The 20,121-nt window shown below is 47.9% G+C and overlaps 1 protein-coding gene across 9 annotated transcripts in view; it reads right to left on the reverse strand.

The window, feature by feature from the left end:
- Nucleotides 1–19,800, reverse strand: part of LOC144169872 (arylamine N-acetyltransferase-like) — a 34,287-nt gene extending 14,487 nt beyond the window's left edge. For 2 of the 9 annotated variants that reach the window (XM_077699279.1, XM_077699277.1), the window contains exons 1-2: nucleotides 19,641–19,794; nucleotides 7,005–7,063 (exon numbers count right to left, since the gene is read on the reverse strand). Coding sequence is in view for 4 of the 9 variants with exons in the window: in XM_077699271.1 (XP_077555397.1) it covers nucleotides 19,123–19,285 (163 nt within the window). In the remaining 5 variants the exon portion in view is untranslated. Of the gene's footprint in view, nucleotides 1–7,004; nucleotides 7,073–19,122; nucleotides 19,301–19,387; nucleotides 19,522–19,640 lie in introns of those variants that run through there. The other 7 variants (XM_077699280.1, XM_077699278.1, XM_077699276.1 and 4 more) reach the window with 5 other exon arrangements.
- Between the last annotated feature and the right edge of the window lie 321 nt (nucleotides 19,801–20,121).

Below are 20,121 nucleotides of genomic sequence, written 5' to 3' on the forward strand. Positions count from 1 at the left end.
CACCCTCGTAACCGCAACTACGTCCAGAATAAAACTAGACAATAACGGTTAAAATCTGGTGCAAATTAGCTGAATACGGCATTTTTCTCCATATTTAGTTTTTTTTTTTTCCAGAATAGTGTTTTCTGATGGCCACTTTTACAGTACCGGCCCTTCTTGTGGCCGCCACGGCGAACCTAAACTTGCAGTAAGGCGCCCCCCCCCCCCCCCCAAAAAAAAAAAAAAACAAAAAAAAAAAAAAGAAAAGAATTGTTTGGCTTTCGGGGAACTCGTGCACGAAACATTCTCGTCCTGCAGTCCTTCCCGCACCTTTCACATGAATCTCACAGTAGCAGGCGCACGCTCGCGTGACTAATCTACACTGGCCGAAAGCTTCCTTCACTTTTTTTTTTTTTCATTTTTGTTGCTCCCTCACTGGCAGCCAAGCGCTCGCAGCGTGGTCAGCCTCAAACATTTTTGCCCCTTTCCTTTGAAAGCCTTTTTTGTGTGCACATCCGAACTCACTGTGAACTGTCCGCAGAGGGGAAATAAAAACGTGCAGCCATAGCCACTCCCCATGCAGCAAGCTGAGGGGACGCCCTTTTGTTTGTTTCGCCTGAGGCTATTAGTTACACATTGTTAAATTTGTTAAATATTGAGAAAATTTGGCTCTTATTACATTTTTGAAATAAAAACGCATTGTTCGACACCACAGCCAGAAATCAATAATGACCTTGTTCTACAAACCCGCATTATAAGCGTAGGAAAGCAGGTTTTCTTCCAATGATTGAATTTTTTTTGTTTTTTTATTTTTGATTGCAGTCAAACCATTTTGATTTAGAGCTGGTGCCGACAGGAAGCGTCTCTTTCCTTACATGCCTCGTGAAAGAGAGGGAAGAGGCCCTTGTTTTGTGCTACGTAAGCCTCTGAGCATGATAGCGAACCTGCATGCGAATAATGAGCAATCTTTATATTTTCTGCTGCCCTGATTCAGTGGTTCAACGCGTTGAGTTAGGGAGCATGAGTCCCCAGGTTCTATTGCTGGTTTGAGCGGCGTCTTTTCTGCTGGAGTCGGAAAAACAACGCCGTCTGAGTTTCGCATGTTAACGACCGTGGCCATGGTCTTAATTAATCCGTAGTCTTGTACTCAGTGCACTTCACGGGCCACGTTTGGCTGCACTACATAAAGCGTTGATTTTGCTTCTGTCTTTTTGCTTTTTGGGGTATTTTTTTTACGGATGCTTGTTAGGGCTGCTGGAAACTGTCTTTCCCAGTTTTGCGTCCTACCACGAATAACACTTGTTTTGTTGCCGTATTTCTTTCCTGCAGGAGCGTGACGACATTCGCCCATTGCCGACAGCTTCACGGAGGATGGTCTGCAAGTGGAGCGCGCTTGCGCCAAGGACAGCAGCCATGAACACCCGGAATAGCCCAATACTGGGCGCATCGCTTTGACATGGTGTGCCAAACAGGCCTTCGAAATAGAGACTCCAGCATTAAGAGTAGAGTACGGTTTACTTGTGTTGTGTATGTTGCTTACACGGTGTTGCAATAAAAGCTTGAAAGTGACATTTTCTTTGTCGTGAATATTTCAAGTGGCCAAGAAATACTGTTTCTGGTCTCTTGTGTTTACTCGTGCCTCTTGAATTGCCGGTCTAATGGAACGACAGTCACTCATGGAGTATTTGCACGAGCCAGCACTACGTCTTTTAGTATGCACGGTTAATCCAGAGGGGAGCATTTGCAGGGATGAACATTTAGTCTTTAAAGCATCAATTGGTCTAGGGGGAGTAATGGGAAAGATTAACGATTGATGCTCAGAAGACCAACGGTTGGTCTCCAGTGAACTAACAGAGGAGACTAACAGTTGATCTGCAAGCGACCAACAGTCAGTCTTTATGGCGGACCAACAGTTGAACCATCAAGGGACTAAGTGTAGAGGGACTAACAGTTGGTACCCTTGCCGTTAGTCCCAAAAAGGACTAATTCTAGTGGCAACGCATTTAGTCCCCAAAAGGACTAACGCCGATGCCCCGTAAGTCCTTTTTGGCTAAGAGTGTAGAGGGAAATCTGGCGGTGCAATCGCGGGCCGCCGTGGGCGGCGCCATTGCAGCTAGCGACGTTCCTCGCCTACTTGGCTTAGCTAGCCATATGGCTTCTTTTTTGTCTCGAAGCCAGAAAGGTGACTTTTTTTTCCTTCTGCATCGGGCTTCTAAGTAATTATTAACATCTCCATGAATATTGACGAATAAATCTTTCTGGCAGGTCAATTTCGTAATAACAAAACCAATTTAAACAATATTTTAGAGCAATATTGTTGCTTTTTTGCAGCCAGAGGCAACTTTTCAGCCTGTTCATGAGCCATGCCAAGGACAAGTGGAACGTGCCTGGCCGGTACATGACCGAACGCCCGCTGAAGCGCGGCTCTCCTAGACACTGGCGCCAGATTTCCCTCTAGTATATATTAGTATGAAACTCTATGCCTGCTTTGAACGCCGACGTGAGCCCTTCATTCTTTTTCGAAAGGCTTTCCACGGGACATTTTCGCCAGTGTATTTCACGCCTATAAGCACGCGCCCATCAGCGCTTGCCGGTTGATGCGAGAAATGGTTGGGTGGGCGTGCATGCACAGCTAGTCTTCATGCCGCTACCGAGAACATGCGCGTTGTCCAAGCGGGAAATTTAAACGCGGAAGTCTCGCGGCTCAGTGCGACCTGTCACCTGTCCTCAGTGGTCTAGCGGTTTGCATTGGTCTATTACGCAGACAATGAGATGCCTCCGACGAGGACGGAAACGGACAGCCCCATGTTTGCACACCAGAACAAAGCTCGAGTCCTTCCAGGATTTAACTCCCTATGGACAGACACGTGTAGTTCGCGCTGAGGAAGAACACCGGGAATCGAAGGAGCGTCTGCCGAGCAGAAGCGCAAATGTGTGCGAAAACAGCAGAAGGCCTTGCAGAAAAACATGGCGCATGCGGACAAGGACAAGCATGGAGAGACACGACGGAACACTACTTCCAACTCTGAAGTGAAAGTAGCATTCCTTGGTGTCTCTCCCTTCTTGCCCTTGTCCGCATTCCCAATGAATTTTTATGCAATGCAACACCAACTCGCCCACGAATCCGTACTCGTGAACAGAAGGCCGCTGTCGCCACCGTTTCTACTGCAAGTGTGAGCTCGCCGAGTAGCTCGGAATCTCTCCCAGATGAACAGCAAGGTCGACGTGAGACAATATTTCTTGTTAAGCTTGAAGAACTTTCAGTGCGACAATTTTGGCGGTGTTTTTCACTTCTAAGCACGCACACATAACTGGTTGCTGGTTTATCAGGAACGATTTGGGAAGGGAGGGGAGGGGGGGGGGGGGGACATGTCAGCTAGGCTGCCGGGAGGTTCAAACGCGCACGTCCACCGCCACAATGCGAGCTTTCCGCTGTCCTCTGTGGTCGAGCGGATTGGGTTGGTGTGGTAAGCAGAGAATAAGATGCCCACGACGCAGGAGGGAAACAGACAGCTTCATGTTTCTCCCCTAGAATAAATATCGATTCCTTCAATGTTTTATTGGGCTCAGTGCTGATTGGTCGATCCCAAATTAAAAACAAACGTGTTTTGTTTTGTGGATTTTGCGTACTTTCTCCAGCTTCGCAAGTCATCCTTCTTCACAATAGGGAAGGGCACTAATTTTTTTTGACGAACTGCGCAATCGGCTGATAACAGCGCTAGCACCGTTATCAGTAGTTTCACTTTTAATTCGCTATGGGAAGTGCGTTTATCGTTCGCTCGCAGGAAGAAGAGAAAGAGTTCAAGTAGCGTCGGCGCGCACAGAAGCGCGAATGGGCGTCAAAATAACAGAAAGCCGCCGTAGAATGTGCATTGACCACCATTGCCGCCTCAAGTTCCACCTTGTGGATTAGCTGCGAATCTCTCCCGGCTGAAGTGCAGCTTGCCCGCTTGGAACACTGACGTCAGCCAACAACGACAAGACAAGTTCAGTATCGCAAAACTCCACCATTTCAAAACCCGCCACACTTACGGATTCTATAGTGCGTAGCAGCATTCTTTCCAGAGTTCTCTCTCTCTCTCTCTCTCTCTCTCTCTCTCTCTCTCTCTCTCTCTCTCTCTCTCTCTCTCTCTCTCTCTCTCTCTCTCTCTCTCTCTCTCTCTCTCCCTCCAGAGTACCCACACAGCGAGGACCGTGTAACGCCCTGCAGTTCCACAAAAATGCAGATATCGCGGAAGTTCCCCCTGTAATCGTTGTAATAACGTATATGGCGATAATTGGTCGAACGATATTTTGAAAAACTAGAATAAAAATGTATAAAAATAATTGAAAATGGTGAACCGTGTAACGCCCTGCATTTCCGCAATAATGCATATTTCACGGAAGTTCACCCTGTAATCGTTGTAATAGCGTAAATGGAGATAATTGGTCGGACAGGATTCAGACAGACCAATAAATTTGGCTGCAAGGAACTCGCACTCAAGACAAGCGGCATAAAAATGCTACGCATTAGTAGACAATGCTCTGAGTTCGTGCACATTTTTTATGTTTGGTTGTTAGTTTTTTTGTTTAGTCTCAGATCCACGACTGCGAGTGCAGGCATGTTTGACACACGATACGTGCAGGCGCGCTTTTCGCAAGTGAAACCTTAGAAGAAATTGGCGACGGAGATTATACCGACAAATATATCTCATAAATCAGAAGTCTGGAGCATTCACGACTCGCGAAAAATATTTATTATTGACCTATTTTTGTTGTTTTTTCTGCGGCTAAGGTTAATCCAACGTGACACTCTTATGGTCTCACAAAATCTGCCGTGAATCTTAGTTTACTTTTCTATTCACTGTGGCCTCTTTGAGTCGGAGTTGCTGTGTCTTAGCGATTTCCAGGAAACAGCCTCAGCGGTAACTTTTCGGTGTTTATCGGTACTGACTGAGAACACCCATTCCTACTCATAAATAAAGCTAGCCCACTTTACAGAAATCCCAAATCTCGTGTGCTTACGTCCTCAAAGTTGGTCACCAGGTCATTGAATGAATGAATGAATTTATTGTAAACAAGGAAAGGAAAGACCACCAGCAGGCGTAGTTTGTCTCACCTAAGGGTGGACACCGGAACGCCTGCTGGTGTGGGGGGTGTGGGGAATGGGGAAAACAGTTGTACAGGGAAGGGAGGATAGAGGTCATTCGCGCGCCAGCTTGTATCCCGCACATGTTACCCCGACAGGAATTACTATCTCTCGCTGTAGGCTTAAGCCGCCCAACTTCCTTAGGGGTGCTCCTAACTTTCGAAGTTGGGCTCTAAGCAGAGGGATACGTTTCTTCGACACAGCTCCGTACGTGTGTAAAATGGCAACAAGGTATAATCACTTGATCTGAGGTAACCGGTCGGCGATAGACGCCGACCCGCGAATGACCTTGTGCCCGCCTCTGGGGATGCGTACGTCCAACCTGAAGCGAGATTCGGGATTTCCGTGAAGTGGGCTTGCCTTATTTCTGAGTAGGGTTTGATGTTTTCAGTAAGTACCTATAAACATCGATTAGTAACCTACCGCCAGGCACACCACACTACGCTATGTCTGTCCCTTTTCCCTTCTTTTTTCTATTTTCCTCTTTTTTCTCATTGTTCCCCTTTCCCCCGTGCAGGATAGCATACTAGGCCGTAGCCTGGTTAACATTCCTGCCTTTCCTTTACTTTTTCTTTCTCTCTCTCTCGAGTAGCCGTCGAGGCAGTTTTCACAAAATCGGTAAAAACATAAGAGTCATAAGAAGTGCTCGGGTGTCCTCGGCGTTTCTTAATGAAAAAAATCCCGGGCCATCTCCACTAACGTGAAATCTGGTGATTGGCGAAGAATGCAGTCTATACCTGTATTCTTTGCGCCTTGGCGTTTTTGCCAACGGAGATGGAACCGCTGGGACGTATAGGTACACAGCGTTGCTGGATATGTCTCTTGTCTTAGAAGGACGGAGCCCTCTAGCGCGAGGAGTAAGGGAGCGTCCCGGTGTTTTTTTAGTACGCGTTACAAAGCGCTCCAGCGGGAGGCGTAAGCTAATGCCCCGTGTTTTTTTTTTTACTACGCGTTACGTTCTAGCGCAAGATATAAACGAGTTTCCCGGTGTTTTAGTACCGTGACTACATGAGACGAACGACGATTACGACGACGACGACAGGAGACGCCAACAGCCCCAGCCCCCAAAGGGGCTTCGCCCCTAAAACATGAAATGGCCTATTAAACAGAAACGCCGACGTCAGGCGCCTGTAACAGCGGGGTATTTATATGTATATCTATGTGGGGAAGTCGTACCCCACCCATAAATACAGGCGCCTGCCGGGATTTATACACCCCCCCCCCATACACACACACAGATTCGACACCCACTAGCACACTGCTCAGGGATTTATACACACACCCCCAACATCACCCCAACACCTCCCTAGGAGGACTTCGACAGCCTCCAAAATCGAAATTCTCGATAAACCCCTGGGCGCCTTCCATATGGGCGAACTTAGAGCAATGTCGGAAAACAGGTACAGGCCGGCGCAGCCAAAAGTAAATGGATGAAAGGTTCTGGAATTAAGGATAACTTCTTTCCTATGCGACTGTCAGCATAAATCGCGCATTAGCGGTCGGATTTTACTTTACAAGGACTTTCTTAAAAAGTTGATTGACTGATTAGGGGGTTCAACTCACCGAATCTACACATTGGCTATGACGCACGCCGTACTGAAAGGCTCCGAATTAATTTTGACTACTTGGGGATCCTTCACTTGCGCTAAATCTCGACAGATGGGCATTTGTGCTTCTCGCCTCCATCACAAAGGCGGCCACCACGGCCGGGAATCGATTCGATTCTACATCATTGGGCTCAGCAGCAACAACGCCTAAGCCACTGAGCCACCCCGGCGAGTCCTTCTTAAAGAGTCACTGTTTGGCTGCTGGTTAGGCAGCCCTCCTAAATTCACCGACCCGTGTCCCGTTTACTTTTTGACTGCACCGGCACCTTTGGACAAATGAGAAGACTTACGATGTGCCCTGAAGGAAACTCGAACGTCAAAGTACGGGCCAGAGTCTCATTGAAAAATCCTGGAGGAGCTCACCACCGACGAGGGTTCATGCAAAGAACGCAAATGCGGCTATAGCAGTGGCTCTCTTTTACGTGCACCCTTTTATCAAGGATTCCGTGCCAGCGCACTTCAGGCAAAATCCACACTAACCGGTTTCCCCGTCTCCCGTTCAGCCTAATAACATAGCTAGCACAGATAAGAGGAACTTCTGAGTGCTGTGTTATCAGCGCCAGTGACTGCTCTGGCGATACGAGGGGCCAACTAGTGTCTCTAGATAAGGTGTCATAAGGTGTCAGAATATCGCCACTGAGGCACGCCAGTCAGCATAGAGTTAATACTACTGACTCTAGAGCAAAAGCTGCCCGGCCAGCCCGTGCATTGAAACCGTGCTACACCCGGGCGCTGACATGATGCCACCCTCACAGCGTTGCCCGCTGCCTTTTTGCCTACTAGAGTTGGCGGCAGTAGTCGGTATTCACCTAGTAACCAACGCATTCCATCATGGCAGCCACCGTTGCTGTGAGTGCGCCGTGAAAACTTTGCTGTGCACAAACGTTGTGTGAAGTTTTTCCTGTGGTAGGTAGCGAACTTTTGTGCCATGCTGCCGCGTTAGATGCAGTTTTGCATTCTCCGCAACTGAGAAGGGTAGCGCGTAGATTAGCGGGTACTTCGTACGCTCGGAGAGGTAGCTTTTGCCGGTGCGTCAGGGAGTTCGGTCGTCGCTTCGGAGTTGAGCGGACGTGTTTTTTCGTGCTCCGGTGCTTCGGAGGGGCTTCATTTCGGCAGCCCGTTGGAAGCGCGGGCCCTTGGACGTCGCCCGGCTTTCGCTCTGCTGGTGTGGGCGGTCAAGTGCCAGCTCCCGCCCCCCCCCCCCCCCTTAGTACCCGTCTCCAAAGCGGTCGGGACCGCCGCAGACTTCGCTCTTCGTCGCACCATGCTCGCCTCCGCGCTTCACTGTTCCCTTCGAGGTTTCTCGTCTCCCGGACGCAGCATTACGCCAGCCAACAGTGTTTGTGGTGTGTTGTGTGCGACGGAATCGACCACAGTGGAACTATTCTTCTCTACTCTTTCCTCACCTTTCTAATCTTTACTTTTCTTTCTCCTATCCTATTTCCCCAACTATTCCCGCTTCCGGACTGTGTTAAATGCAGGTGAGCTCCCATGAGAGCTTAATAATATCCCCAGTCCATTTATTTTCCTGCTTCCTTTAAAAAGAAATCACTTCCCCCTGATTGCTTTTTTCCCCTGATTTTTTTTCCTGGTGGCTTCCCCTGTATTCGCGCATGCGCTGTTTCTGTATATATCATTTTGTGTGTGCTAATAGAGTTCAGTTGATATGCAGCGCCAGTCCTGTGTAGTCTCTTCTTTGTTGTCCCGTCTGTACAGCGCTATTTTAACATGTTTCACACGCCTCCCCCCCCCCCCCCCCCTGTATGCGTCAGCTGATTGTTTTCGCAATCTATTGAGGTGCTCTTTACAACTACTTGCTGTTCTAGCGAATGGAAGTTCAAACTGGACAACGCTTCCAAGAAATGCATGTAAATGGAAATCGTATTTGTGACTGCACTTTATGCTAAACAAACATGCTTTCTGTGCCTGTTCCTGTGCCTGTCTACGAGGCCCGTGCAGCACGTGTGTCAACTTTTTTCTCCAGTTGAAATGCTTTTAGGTAGTGGCCCTTGCATTAGCTTAGATTCAATAACCGTGAAATACCCAAGCCTAATATTGATAAGTTATGTGCATCAAGAAACTCTCTTAAGAGATTTTCCGTTTTTCTAGGTACGCTTAGAAGATTTGTCATTGATTGTATGCTTGGGGACGTCACACAAGGCACATGATTAATGTTGTCAGGTTACATTAGGTCGCAATAATTCTATTTAATACCAGCTTAAACAAAATCTCGACAAAAGCAAACCAGAGACTAGAAGATATCATGTAGAACGCGCATTTCCATTCTGGGTTTGTGGAACTATAGCTTTCAGTACTTCCAACTACAAAGAAAGTAGTGCAAGTGTTCATTAGTCGCTGCAGGGCTCTTTACCTTTTAAAATTTCATGCCCCCTCTCCCAGAATAAAGAAAGAGGAAAATTGTGTGAGGAACTAACTATTTCCAGCAAAGCTATGGCAGGTTTAAAGCCAAAAAACAGACAGGGTTAAAAGCCAAAAAACCTTTTTGAAGAAAAAACAATTTCATGATAAAAAACCTAAGCACTGGAGAAGAGGACAAGAACGAAATAAACAAATACAAGCAGAGGCAGCATAAAAGAGCAAAAAATGAACAAAGCAAATGCAATTCTACGAGGCAGTTAGTCACGAAAGCTTCCACGAAGGAGCAGACACTTCAGGAGAAATTTTAAAAATTAGAAATTATGTACCCTATTTACATTATGTACACAGAAAATCAGACATATTTCAGTGGTTTTAGACAAGATGGAGCTAAAGTAGCCAAATCAGTTCTTGCCTTGAAGAAGCAAATTGCAGTGATTAGGAGAGAAGAACAGTCACAGGTGCTGTAGGGGTGTTACCAGTATGCAGCATCCTTCGTTTGCCCATTTTGTCATTTTGCCTGCTTGTTTTATGCCTATCTTTTTTTCGCCCATGGTGCTGTCTTTGTACTGGCCATTTCCACGCCATGTTTTTTTTTCTCCCGAATTTTTTATCCTTTATTTTATGCCAGTCCTTTCCTTTTCTTTCAAGTTTCCTGTTCCCATTTCCACATGTAGCACAGCCAGCTGGACAGTTCTTCTTCTGTCCTTGGTTAACCTCCCTAGCTTTCTTCTACAGTTTCTTCCTTTCTTTGAAGTCGCACATTAGGTCATCTTAGCCTTGCTCTTACCATCACAAACTTCCCTAGAGGTCTGGTGGTATTACTGGTGGGGAAATAAAATTTGTTGGATAAGAATTGCTTGTACATATGACCCTCTTGCTTTTTCTGTGTTTGTTTTTGCTTATGATACACGGACTGATGGCATTGCGATGGCCCATTATTTTTGATGAAAACAAGAATGCTGATGACCACAATCTGAATGAGCATTAGCCAGAACTTTCATAATCAGCTACAGCATTACTGGAACCCAACTTCGGTGATGCAACTTCGTGATCATCCTTGTTGCTGTGAGCACGCCGAAGCGTGGAAATTCTACAAGGTCTGGTGTGGCACCTTTGTGGCCACCGGTTTGATGTTGGCATAAATGAGAAGGCTGTGCTACACATATCGAATTCCTTCGTTCTATCGCGTATCGCATTCGCATATCGCATTCCTTCCTTTTATCTAGTGTATACAGCTGAAGAACGTCTCCAGATGGCCCTGACTGAACCGATACGTGCAGATGTAACTGTCGCAAATAATAAAATTGAGAATTCAATTTATTGTCGGCTTTCTTAATGACTGCCATATGCAATGCACATTAAGTATCTGAATACTCTATATTAGCGATTGATAGTCTCATGCTAGGCAGTCTGATTCACCTGCTATAGTTATGTTTGGCAGCTGTTTCAAAATTAACCACTATGATTGAACTAATGAGTGGCAATAACAATTTATAGGTGCACTCAAATTAATTTACTTTTCAAGGGAGACGTATATCCTTCGTCGACTTCGCCTTGCACAAAATACATGACGGTCCCATCGCGACCCAAGAAAGCGCATATGTGTGTTACCTCAACATGCTTCCTAGGCGGTTTCTGTTGACAGACAGATTTCCGGCCGAACCCGCAGGCATTTCAGGCAAAACTGCCTGCAGGCGGGGTGGTCCTGATAATTGGGCGTGGACAGAAGTGGCTGTTTCCGTTCATTGGCGAATGCACCCAGGGAAGGACAGAATAATTTTTCTTAACGCTCCAGCACACGGGTGCCCATCTCACATGAACGAAGTTTACTCCTCCCCCACCTCCTCTGTGCAGGTATATACATGGGCCATATGAGAGCAGAGGTGCAAGTATGCGTAATTAAAAAACGTCGCTGATCCGCCGAATTTAAGAAATGTGTCATGCAAAGCATCAAATATATTCTCGAAAATTTCAGATTGCGTGTTTCAGCGATCGAAGGAGCATGCACCAATCACACACACCCATACAGGAGATTTCTGCACCTACATTCGGGATCACCTTTCGGCTTCGCCTTGTCCTCCTCTAGAAAACCACCTTATCGTGCAAATAAAGTTACCATTTATTATTATTAGTTGGCGGTTGTTTTATCTCTGACTGAAGTAAAACACCGTTCAGTGAAAGTATAACAGCACCCGTAAACAAGAGCCTAGTTATACGGTAGGCATGGTAAAATGGTTCGTACATTTGTTCGTTTTAATTTACGAATCATATACGATTAAAAGGAGCCGATCTGCCCAGACATGTTTCGCGTAACATGATATGACCGGCTGACGGCGAGTTCAAATCGGCAGCAGCCACTACGGACATGTAGAGAAGGTGTCCTTGAAGATAGGCGGCGGCGGCGGCTTTATTCCGTATCGTCGGCAGTCTTCGCAAGCAACGAAGTGACACAGCAGACACTAAGGCGTGTTAGAGTGAACCTTTGTAAATTAGCCCCACACGACTGACGCTCCTCACAATATACCGAAACTAAATTTGGCGCCTCAGCCCGACGTCTTCTTTTTGCTTATAATTTCATTTATTTTTGTTCGTCAATCATGAATACTTCAAGAAAACTAATAAAGAGCATACAAACTCGTAAAGAAACTCAGTTATTGCCATAAAAGTTGCCTAATTTTAGCTTAGGGCCCTAAATTTGTGCCTCATTTTCAAGAAAAATTGTTAGCCATATCTTCAACTACTGATCTGGCAACTACAGCGCGGCATCATGGCGGCATTCGTGTTTAGCATGGAGGAAAGAAAAGCTTAGGAGAGGCCCTGACGTCACACCCAGCGCAGCCGGAAACGCCATTTCTGTAAGTCGAATGGCGGACCATTGGCCCTCCATGCCATTGGCGGACTCTTTTTGCCTCTCTCTCTCGGTGCACCTTCTCCGCCTCCTCCGTCCAGTATCGCCTCTCTTGTCGTCTGCATCTGCCAGCGCCGAGCCGGCGGAAATCAGCTGATAGGCAGGTAGAAGGCCGTTTTGCAGCGCGTGACCGTGAACCTAAACGCGCGGTTACACTGTTACACGTCTTCAGTGTGGCCGCAGCAGGTTTGCGAAGCGGCTCGCTCTAACAATGCCGCAATTCTCGGTGCCAGGCTGCAAGTCGCGATCGGTACCCAAGGAATTGGGCGTCACTTTCCACCGGTTAGTGCATCATTCCGCTGACAAGTATTGCTGTACATTGGTGTGCATTGATCCTTTGTTTGCAATCGCCGCCGTTTATAGGTTCCCAAGCGATGGAGAACGCCGCAAACAGTGGGCGAACGCCGTGCGGCTACCGGACTGGAAAGTGCCCAAGTTTGCGTTGCAGTTTCACTGGCAATCCCAGAGATGACTAGTCAATTAAACGGCCGTTCTATATATATAGGTAAGCGTACTTCATGCAGATTTCACGCTAAAAAATTGTGGAATGTTTTTACCGTTGTTCGCGTGCCTTCGATAGAATTTTTTTGCGAAGGAGGAGGAGGAGGAGCAGGAGGAGGAGGCAAAACGTTTTATTGAGTAAAAAAAAATGAGAGGGTGGGTGGCGTCAATAAACTTTTTTTCGCCACGTTTCAACTTGTCTCAGTGTCAATAAATTCAAGGTGATATCAGTTGAAAACGTTCATACACTAACCTCGCAGTATGAAGCGTTGAAAAGCGAAATCCAGAGCGAGACCACGAAAAGATCCAGATTCCAGATCCAGCACTCTTCCAGTCAACAGACGGACACCTACTAAGGTAATAGGACGATGGAATTATATCAACTGGGAATCTACCTTGTAACAGTTGCGAAAGCACTGCCGCGCATTGCCGGCCTAGCAAACTATATATTGCAGCGGCGATAACCAAACAATTGAGTTGCGAATCGTTCGGTTGCAAGTCGCCTACGTACTGCACACCGTGTATCACTTCCCGAAAATCTACAAGACGGGTGTCCGCGCGTACGACGGGACGGCGCGTTCACGATATCTGCACTTCAATAGGCGCGTCGTGATCGCGACCGGAGCAATAGCTTGACGCGGTATAAGGTGCACTTGCAAGTAGAAATTAAATGACATATTCACATCGGCGCAGCTGTCGCAACTCGCAGCATCCTTTTCGAGTTCCGCAAGACCACAGCGCAGCAAAGCGAAGCAGCAATCTTCGCAATCGGACGACAAGGCAGGCACTGCCTTTCCTCCATGACTGGCGAACGGCGGGCGGGCTGTTGCTAGGACGCCGTTGCTAACGCGACTTCCAATGGCCGCCGAAAACACGTGACTTCCTCCACACTTTTGCCAATGCGCGGGGATAGCTGGGGGCCTCTCCTAAGCTTTTTTTCCCTCCATGGTGTTTAGACACATTTTTGAGCCAGCTTTACCCGCCTGCCAGTCAGCAACGGCGGCCATTTTAATTTTCATCAGTGTTGCCAGATTTCCGCTTCTACGGTCTCGTCGCTAACTTCGACCGGGTTGTTTGTGAACAACCCTGCCGAAGATGCCGCAACACCTTCGGACACGCTTCTGCTGCTGAAGTGCTGTTACACGCGTTATCTTTGATTCACGCTCGGAAAGACGTCAGTCGTGCGCAGCGGCAGACCAGGGTGGAAAAGCTATGCCTAGTGGAGTTGATCGACTAAAACGCATTAACAACAGAATGGCGGCGCCCATGAACCGTCGCAGTGTAAACAAATGTCACGTAATGCGAATTGACCGATGATCATGGCGGCGGCACGTAGCAATGGGAGAAAAGAGTGCCGACACTGTGCTACCTCATCTCGTGACACTCCTGCCAACCTAACAGCCAAACGCGACACAGCGGAAAGAACGAGGAAAAAGAGGGAGGAGGAAAAAGTTCATTTAGTGAACATAAAAGTGGGTGGCTCTTAGTCCAGAAAGCGGCGAGCCAGCGCAGCAGCCTGGGCGTTAGCGATGAGGCGTTCTTAACACAGAAGAAAGAGGGAAAATCTCGAGGAAGACGGCCGGCACGTTTCTATAATACCAAAGATACTCCGCCTAGGCCCCTCAACCCGTACCGGTCACACGCATTTTTCTCAAATTCGAACGCTTTAGCTGACTCGACACGCCGAAAATCCAGCGTCCTATAACCGAAAGATGACCGACAAAATAGCCGGCGGCGCAAAGGGAATGAAGGTAAAGTGGTTGAATTGAAAAGTGTACTCGGTAAATCGATCCCAGGGCTCGCGGAGTTTGAGAGGACCCCGAATCCCCAGCGCCACAACGGGTTAATGGCTCTAACTTACCGTACAGGTGGATTTAGTTGATACGCTGTGGCCTTCGAGTTCGAAACGTGCGTTAGCAACATATGTACTCAGGCCTACAGGAGTAACTTGAGCATGCTAATTAGTAATTACGGAAGATTGCGGAAGTTACGGTTAGGTGGTAGAAAAGTACGTTTCGGCTAATAGGGTGTACGTGTTGCTTACAAGGAAGCTCGGCCAAGCTTCTCTCTAATAAGGACGGGAAGAAGAGGAAAAAATAAAGCCGTTCCAATCAATGTGAAAGCTGTCGGAAGTGCAGAGCAGTGATTCGCCATATTGGGCTGTAGCGCCGTTATCCGCTCACTGCTATACCGCCCAACGCATTTCAAATTTCCCGCGTTTGCAGGGCTCGCGCGCCCCCTGCGTGAAACTACGCCAGCGGGAGTTCTGGTCTTGCTTGAGCTTGCTTTTTCTCCCGCATGTGCCGGCGTTGCACTGCCACTTTTTTCGCTTACAATCGTTGAAGCCCATTCAACGCGCGTTCCTAACTAAATGAACGCGGGCGCTGCGGGTAATTACGTATACTTTGCCTCAAATGTACCTGCAGTTTTCTTTGCGCTAAGCAACGGGGAGATGTATGACAAGCGCCAGCGGTTCGCGAGTTTCGAACGCTTATGACTATATAAACCGCTTGGCTTTCGAAGCCTCTTGGTTACGCCGCGACAACAGCCGCTACGACGGAACGCCTTGTGGCTCTAATTGAGTCCAGCGAGCGAGCAATGACGACAAGGTGAGCCCCTAAAGTAATCTGCACTTAAAATTCCCCCGCATTTCCCCGAGGGGGAGAATGTGAAAGTGCGAATGCACGGTTGTCGGCCCGCTTGCGGCGCTTGCGCTCGGCCCCCGCAGCCCACCGCCTCGCCGCCTTCTCTTCCATCTCTTCCATCGGGTTTGTAGTATCACGTGTACACCACGCAGTTATCAAGCCGCTATAACGCCGCTGAGTCGCCAACGCACGCCGCTGACGACGTAGTTTGAATGCGTTAAAGATATAAGGCGCGTACCAGCGTCGCGTCCGTGGCTTATTCGGTAGAGCGTCGGGCTGCGGCCCGCAAAGTCCTCGGATCGAAACCTGGCGCCGGATGCTGTTTCTTCTTTAAAGAGCACTGCGGACGCCGCCGCCGCCGACGCCGGCGGTGGATGGTTTGGGGTCGCTTATAAAGAGCATTCGCTCTTAAAACACGCACAGGGACAAGGATACTGAGAGACACAATCATACCACAGGACACGTGCCGTTCCAGCCGACAGGCAGGAACTATTGTTACCGGGGGTCTGGACATAGTTCCAGCCGTCTATCCCTCTCCCCTCTTTCACAATAGTTTATGATGATAATTAACATGTGCACCAGTGCAGGCAGCACGCCATGACTGTACTCTCAAGATAGATTCAAATACACGTTAAAGATCTCCAGGTGGTGAAAATTAACCCCGAGCGCTCCACTACGGCGCGCCTCATCGCCTGTGAAGCGTACCGGCGCGTTAAACCCCACAACCAAATCCACACTGAAATACGGACAACGCAGCGCGCGGCTTTCTCTACATGCTGTGCATTCCGGCGACGGGCCGCGTATGCGCAGTGCGAACAAGTTACGAGCGTTCGTGCGGTGTGTCGTTCATCGCTGTGGCACGGCCGCTCGATGGAAACTAGGTCCCATCGAGCGGCCGTGGCTGTTTCCATCGAGCGGCCGTGGCTGTGGTGTGTACGGCGATGAATTTTCAACAGCCTACCTCAAAAGCAGCTGTCACTGCCGCAATTATGGGTCGCAACGCAGAGGGAGCGTCGGACCGCGGAAGAGTATTGATCCGCCATATCTGGTCCACGATTGAACAGCAATGCTTTCGCATTTTGCAATAGGAATGCTAAGGTTTCTTGATTTTGTTTTTCGAAAACCATCTCTAAGGATGCCAAAAGACAAAACTATGTTTTTACAGCTTCCACAATATTGAGTGTGCATGTCAACGTAAAAATTCTGTTTTTGCGTCTGATAATTCCCTACAAATGGCTTAAAAATATTTAGGATTTAAAAAAAAAACCACTTTTACCTGTCAAAATCATAACTTGTTGAAAGGTGTACTACATCCCCCTAATGTGTTACACGTATGCGCAACGTTATCGCATTGTTTTTTTTTTCACCGAGATAACTAATACAAATACCAGAAAGCACATTTGATGACTTCTACAAATACCTGAAAGTACATTTTAGTATACCGGGAAATCTGAGACTACAAACTGCCCTCGCGCCGGGTACCGCTCAGTGGAGCATCGCTGTATGTTTCTTTAGTTGCGCATTTCAACGTGACAGCGCCTCTGAGAAAAATGCAAGTAGCGGCCCCAACCTTTTGCATCTCACAACAAAGCCCATTTCTCGTACAGAGATAGCACTGGCTGGTCGTTACCTAGATATAAGGGCCGCACATACATGACGCCATGCTGATATACACGTTTATTCAACAGCTAAGTGAAGTTAAGCGCAAGGCTATGTTTGATTATCTTTTTTCCACTCTCAATACAAATAAAATTCTCGGAGATAAAAAAAGAATACGTTCAACGTGATGCATGCTGGCAGACCCACTGGCTTGCCGCTTGGCGACGGAACAGTGTTGATGATTGACTGAGTTTGTTATGAGGTTTTGCACTAGCTTCACCACGTTCTTCACACTCCCCCTGAAAGGTAAGAACTGTTTACTATTTCTCTTTTTAGAGAGGTTTGTAAGGTAGCTCACGCGGATGGCTCTTGCAAGGCCAAAATATAGAGATTAGGCGCTAGCATTCATTAGAATACGTGCGGCTGTTACGAAGGCGCTGACGTCCACAAAAACGCAAGCCACAGCGCATCCCAGAACTGTTCCGAAGGCCGCAAAATACTATAGCGTTGACAGACATGAGACACTGAAACGTTTACTAACTATGGCGACGCTGAGTCAGCGCTCGGCGAGGCAGGCACCCTACTCAAGAACACGAAATGTTCGAGTTGTAGAATGCTGGGTAGTTACCCTCTCAAAGTCCGCGGAGCACTGAACGGGCCTGATTCTAAAGCCCGAGCCCGGCCCGAGCCCGCTTTGTGAAGCCCGAGCCCCACCCGGGCCCGGCCCGGGCCTGGGCATTCATAAGTGAGCCTGACCCGGGCCCGGCCCAAGCCCGTCGTCGCAAGCCCAGGCCCGGGCCAGGTCATTTATTTGTGAGTCTAGGGAGGGCCCGGGTGCGTGTGACCAGGCCCGGTCTTAGGCACTGAAGAAAATTTGCTTATTTAACTTGGTTCAGTGTCTTCGTAGCGGGCAATCAAACGGAGCATATAGTCTGTACAAGCACGTCATGAACTGAACGCAAAAAATAAGGGTTTAAAAGTGCACGTAGTGTAGCATACGCCATCTGCAGTTCACACCACATCGGCGTAATAATAGCTCGCATTCTTACACGAGAGACACCATCACCTTTGATGACCAGACTTTTCGCAACTTCACGTGGTTGTCTCGGCCACAAGTTGTTATTCCTGAATTTTTTTGGTCCGCATTTGAATCCAGGAGTATGTAGACGCGTTGAAATATTTTACCTGTAGTGGTTGTTAAAGGAGCCATGAAGACAAAATACAAGTTGGGTTTATTAGAAAGACTGTTTAGTTCCGATAGCAATGATACCGATAGCATCGCAATCTTCGAACAAATAACGGAGATATGAAAGAAAACGTGTGAAGCAGTCGCGACCCCCTAGCCAATTTCCCGCAACTTTTCTGTGACGTCACGGAACCTTGTTTGTGCGATTGGCGGCCGCCTAACCCACCTGTCGCGACGACACATGACTGGACGTCTGTACTGGGGCCTCTAGTTCCATTTGACAGCATCACTTGAATGCTAACGTGCAGTTAACGCACTGAAAATTGTGTTTTATTGTTGGCCCGTATGACGTCATTCTTGCTCATAACACGTCACTGTGGCGCAAAATTTGAAAGTTTTTAAATACTTCTTGCTTTTTTTTCGTTAAAAAAACATCTTTTGTGGCTGTAATGGAGCTGAGTGAGATACTGAATCCTAGTTCTTTCAAATTAAACGAAGTTGTATTTTCTCTTCATGGCTCCTTTTTAAGCGGTGGTGTTTCTCTAACACACGAGTTTGATTCCTGGCCACGGCAGCCGCTTTCGATTGGTGCGACATTTAAAACACACGTGTATGTACATAGACATAGGCGCACAGCTCCAGGTCGTAAGAATTAATTCCTTCTCCTCTAGGGCATTCCTTGTAATCGTATCTCAGATATAAAATCTTAATACAGTACATGAAATGTAATTAAAATTACAGTATAATGACTATCATACCTAGCAAAACATGTTTTTAAAACAATGCGTACAGCTAACAACAAGAAGCGCGTAAAAATAAACTCAGAATATTCAGTTTAATGCTCTTTTCTACACTTCACGTCGGAAATATTAACGGCCGGGCCTATGAATTCAAGCCCGAGCCCAGCCCGGGCCCACGGCTTCGAGCCCGAGCCCAGCCTGGGCCCGCGGCATTGAGCTCGGGCCCGGGCCGGGCCCGCCGATAATCTACTACGGGCCCGGGCTTTCGGGGCGGCCCGGACCCGTGCAGTGCTCTACGCGTCCCTCACAGCTGATAGACGCCCCAGCTGTAAGGAAGATATGCCATTTTTACTGTGTGCTTAGTCCGCAGGTAACAGTATCGCTAGCCTGACAATTTGTGGTGTGCTACGCACTGCACAGAATTAGATTGTTTTAAAGACGAACACATACCTAAGGTTGGCCGCCGCCCAGCATCATACCCCGAAAGAACGATATTGCCATCATACGGAACGAAGCAACCCCGAACACGCTTGGAAGCATAATGGTTGCCCAAGTCATACACGGAACGGTATTCGAGCGCGATTAACTTTGAAGCGCCCTCGGCGCTCCTCATTCAATTGCTGTACACGAAAGGGTGCGCCTACTGATAATATTTACGTGCTCCGCGATTGAAAGCCAGTCGAATACTGCAGCGACGGATTAATTTGTTGCTTACGCTGGGCTGACGGATTTCGCTTCAATTCAAAGAAACCTGTGGCCACCACCAACATCCAAGCAGCGACGCGTGCGAGCCGGTGAGAGCAGTAGCAAGCGACGTGACGCGGCCGGTAGCAACACGGAAACAATCTGATGCAAGCCAGCACACGTGCGCGCTGAAAATATTACCGAGGGCTTGCGCAAAGGCAGCAGAATGCGGCAACCACGCTGCTGCCGCGAGTTGCCGCGGGAGTACAAGGCTCTCAGCTTACTTTTGAGACGGTTGTCATCCACGGTGGCAGGTCACCGCATTAGAAGCGCTGTCGCGAGGTGCCACTCGGTTCCACGTAATCGTACCGCAACAGCGCCTACCTCAGCCGACTGACAGACGCGTACGGAAGCAAACCAGGAACACAACAGCAGCTTGAATAAGCTGGAGCGGTTGCGTGCCGCCACCTGGCGATTACAGAACAAAAACGTCGAGACAAACCGGGGTACTATAAATATGGCGGGAATTTCGCCGCCTCTTGTTGGAGTAAGTTCAGTTCAGTTCAGTTTCAGTTTATTATTCGTAACAAAATATACAATGTGTGAAAAAATATTATGCAGAAAGGGGTCCCAGAGTTTAGCAATGTAATAGGACCTGTTATAATTTAATGAGTAGAAAAAAATTCCTAGCAGTAGCGAAAGCTACTGCTGAGAACAGACCACACAGTAACATCAGTGGTGTATAGATTCGTATTGCAGGCGATA

This window comes from Haemaphysalis longicornis, unplaced genomic scaffold (assembly GCF_048455015.1).
Source record: "Haemaphysalis longicornis isolate Haplotype H1 unplaced genomic scaffold, Haemaphysalis longicornis Haplotype H1 scaffold_2, whole genome shotgun sequence".
NCBI lineage: Eukaryota > Metazoa > Arthropoda > Arachnida > Ixodida > Ixodidae > Haemaphysalis > Haemaphysalis longicornis.